The sequence below is a fragment of the Bos javanicus genome, chromosome 9, assembly GCF_032452875.1.
Source record: "Bos javanicus breed banteng chromosome 9, ARS-OSU_banteng_1.0, whole genome shotgun sequence".
Taxonomy (NCBI): Eukaryota; Metazoa; Chordata; class Mammalia; order Artiodactyla; family Bovidae; genus Bos; species Bos javanicus.
Window position 1 is genome coordinate 22246026 of NC_083876.1, and position 3794 is coordinate 22249819.

The following is a 3794-nucleotide window of genomic DNA, read 5'->3' on the forward strand; positions in this document are numbered from 1 at the left end:
AACCGAGCGCAGCCCAGGCTCGCCGCGCAGCCGGAGCAGCTTCTCCGGCAGCCCTGGCCCTCCGCACCCCCCCTCCCCGCCCCCCGGGTTGGTTTTTCCCAGCTGCGGAGGTTGGGCCAGGGGCTGGGGTGCGAGGAGTCGGCGCCCGCAGCGCGGAACGGGCAAGTCGCTGCGACTCTGGTGAGACTGGGAGTTATCTCGAGTGCGGAGGTGAGCGCCGGGGAGCAAGCGGAGAAGGCGAGAGCCTGGGGGTCGGGGGGGAATAGGGGCCTGGGGGGCGGCTCCGGGGCCCCTCCCCATCCTCAGGCAGGAGACTAGCGCCGGTCCGGGGGTCCCACCGCCGCTTTGTTTGCGGCCTCACCCCCGCCTCCCTTTTGGAGATGACTTGAACGCCCTCGGGTCTCATGGGGCTGGCGGGGGCGCGGGCTGGGGGCGCCAGCCGAGTGCTTTCCACTTTATCCGTCAGGGTCCTGAAAGACATCAAAAGACTCCTGTAACCTGAAACTTCCATTGCGTCCGAACCTGGACGTGGAGGAGAGGTCCGGGCGGGGGCGGAGACCCCGGAAAGCAGGTCGTCCGCGGAGGAGGTGGGGGGAAGGAGCTGGGAAGGAGAAGTTTTAGTCGGGAGGCGCTGGGAATTAAGCAAGAAGTTTAAGACGCGGGGGAAGAGACAGATCGGGGAAAGGAGGAGGGCGGGAGCTGGGAAGAGTATATATAGTGAGGGCTCGGGACGCTGCAAGAATGTGCTTCGCCCCTCGGGTCGCCTGCCCCTCTGCTAGGGTAAGGATGTGCGTGGCGTTGGAGGAGGCGAGGCCCGGACGGGCTTTCGGAGGGAGGTCTCGGGTACCCGGTAGGGTCGGCTTGGCTCGCGGCGGCCGATTCCTGCCCTCGGGGAGCCGCGGGCGCCACCACGCCTCACGCTTGTCTCCCGCTTGTCCCAGGTCGCGCAGCGGATCCTGCGGGAGGCGCCAACAAAAGAGGCGGGAGGTGCCACCCGGAGGCGGCGGCCGCAAGACGAGCGGGAGGAGGAGCGCTGAGCCGAGCGTCCCAACCGGCCGTGCGTACTTTCTGGAGGGACGGGGCGGGGGACTCGGCCCGGGAGGGGGACGCCCGGTGGCCAGGGGGTTGGCCAAGTTCCGGCGGCGGCGTTGGCGGCGGCCCTCCTCCGCTCCCACGAGGGGAAAGTTTTCTCCAGAAGCTTCCGGCCGGCCCGCGCCCTCCGGAGCCCCGTCTCCCGAACCTTCGGAGCGGGCGGCGTCCCAGCCCGGCTCCGGGGACACCCGAGCCGCGATGCCTGGGGGGTGCTCCCGGGGCCCCGCCGCCGGGGACGGGCGGCTGCGGTTGGCGCGGCTGGCGCTAGTCCTCCTGGGCTGGGTCTCCTCGACCTCCCTCCCCTCGTCGGCGTCCTCCTCCACCTCCTCGGCGTCGCTCCCGGCTCCCGCGGCGTCCGGCCAGCCCGCGCTGCCGGGCCGATGCCCAGCGCCGTGTGAGTGCTCCGAAGCGGCGCGCACCGTCAAGTGCGTGAACCGCAACTTGACCGAGGTGCCGGCCGACCTGCCCCCCTACGTGCGCAACCTCTTCCTCACGGGCAACCAGCTGGCCGTGCTGCCCGCCGGTGCCTTCGCCCGCCAGCCGCCGCTGGCCGACCTGGCCGCGCTCAACCTCAGCGGCAACCGCCTGAAGGAGGTGGACGCCGGCGCCTTCGAGCACCTGCCCGGCCTGCGCCAGCTCGACCTCAGCCACAACCCGCTGGCCGACCTCAGCCCCTTCGCCTTCTCGGGCAGCAACGCCAGTGTCGCGACCCCCAGCCCCCTGGCGGAACTCATCTTGAACCGCCTCGAGCTCCCCGCGGCCGAGCGGCAGAACCTGAGCCTGGAGGGGATGGTGGCGGCGGCCCTGCGAGCTGGCCACGCGCTGCGGGGGCTCCGCCGCCTGGAGCTGGCCAGCAACCAGCTCCTCTACCTGCCCCACGACGTCCTGGCCCATCTGCCCGGCCTCCGGCACCTGGACCTGCGCAACAACTCGCTGGTGGGCCTGACCCACGTGTCCTTCCGGAACCTGACGCACCTCGAAAGCCTGCACCTGGAGGACAATGCCCTCAAGGTCCTGCGCAACGGCACCCTGGCCGAGCTGCAAAGCCTGCCCCACGTCCGGGTCTTCCTAGACGACAATCCCTGGGTCTGTGACTGCCACATGGTGGACATGGTGGCCTGGCTCAAGGAGACCGAGGTAGTGCAGGGCAAAGGCAGGCTCACCTGTGCGTTCCCGGAGAAAATGAGGCATCGGGTCCTCTTGGAACTCAACAGCTCCGATCTGGACTGTGACCCTATCCTCCCGCCATCCCTGCAGACGTCTTATGTGTTCCTGGGTATTGTTTTAGCCCTGATAGGCGCCATCTTCCTCCTGGTTTTGTATTTGAACCGCAAAGGGATAAAGAAGTGGATGCATAACATCAGAGATGCCTGTAGGGATCACATGGAAGGGTATCATTACAGATACGAAATCAATGCGGACCCCAGGTTAACAAACCTCAGCTCGAATTCGGATGTCTGAGAAGCGCGTGAGGACAGAACCAGGACAACTCTGCATGAGATGTAGACTTCAGCTTTATCCCATCCTAGGCTTGCTTCACCTCCACCCTCCACTGTAGCCGCCAGTGACCTTGACTGAAAGCAGCGAAAGGAATTTGCTCCCTTCTTCTGTAAAGTTTCTTGGTGTGTTCTGTTACTGTGGGACGATGAACAACTGTGCGTAGTGTTTTATCCTCTTCCTTCTTCTTGGAACTCAACATGTGTGGAGGGATGTTTTCAAGTTTCAGCATGAACATGGCCTCCTGGCTGTTTTTCTCTTAGTACAGTTCAAGGTGTAGCAAGTGTACTCTCACTGATAGCATTCAACAAAAGCTGCCTCAACTTTTTTGAGAAAAAGACTTATTTCATAAATATCAGTTTTATTCTCATGTACCGAAATTGTGGAGAGAATGATTGCATTTCATAAACTGCCTGCAGACCTTAGCAAGCTCTTCAGAGTAACTCCATAGTCCACAGGAGCCCCTGCATCCGAGAGCATGCTTACATTTTACTGTTCTGCATATTTCAAAAAATAACTTGCAACTTCAGATAACTTCTTGACAAGTTACTTTTTTGATTGCAGTTTATATGAAACTATGCTGAAGTTTTTTTATAAACTGCATCGAGAGCCAACAAACTAAATTGTTAAAAAAAATTCAATAAAGATTCTTAAAAGAATTACAGCTGTGTTCAAGTTTGCTATTTGAAAAAAGGATTAGGGGCAGTGATACTGAATGGTTTTGGTTCTGCTGATAATTAAGCTGTTAGTTATAGCTGAGAATGAAACAGGAGCAGTGTCTTATACCGACAGGCTTTGGAGATAGATTTGAGATGGTGGATCCTTTCACAGTTTACATAGAGAAGTTGAATATTCATGTGAAAGTTAATGCTATTTATTAAACAGTTTTGTAAAAGCATTATAAAGTTGGTAAGAAGGAAGATTTCTGTAAGACAAACAGTTCACATTTTGGGTTTCTTCCTAGGCTGATTAAGTTAGGACAGAACAAAATTAGTTACATAATAAAACCCTCCATAGAAAATTGTTCTGTGGATTTTTAGAGCAGGGTGTGAAACAAATATAATGCAAATAAATGTATGAAAGTGAAGTGTCTTAAGACAATATTCTAAAATAAAAGATTTTAAAATGTAAATAAAAATTCCTAATATCATAATGTAAATTGGAACTTAGATTTTCTTGAGAATGTATTTTTTAAAATGCATAAA

General features: G+C 57.5%; 1 protein-coding gene across 5 annotated transcripts; it reads left to right on the plus strand.

Moving 5' to 3' along the window:
• The first annotated feature begins 72 nt into the window (after positions 1-72).
• TPBG (trophoblast glycoprotein) lies at positions 73-3248 on the plus strand. 5 transcript variants are annotated; one of them, XM_061427294.1, is made up of 3 exons: positions 73-210; positions 467-587; positions 942-3248. In XM_061427294.1, exon 3 carries the CDS (start codon positions 1291-1293, stop codon positions 2551-2553), a length of 1263 nt encoding a protein of 420 aa, XP_061283278.1. In that variant the 5' UTR covers positions 73-210; positions 467-587; positions 942-1290; the 3' UTR covers positions 2554-3248. The 5 variants fall into 5 exon arrangements, with proteins under 5 accessions (XP_061283278.1, XP_061283277.1, XP_061283279.1 ...); XM_061427293.1 differs by having other exon boundaries at positions 467-571; XM_061427295.1 differs by having other exon boundaries at positions 467-539.
• The last annotated feature ends 546 nt before the right edge of the window (positions 3249-3794 follow it).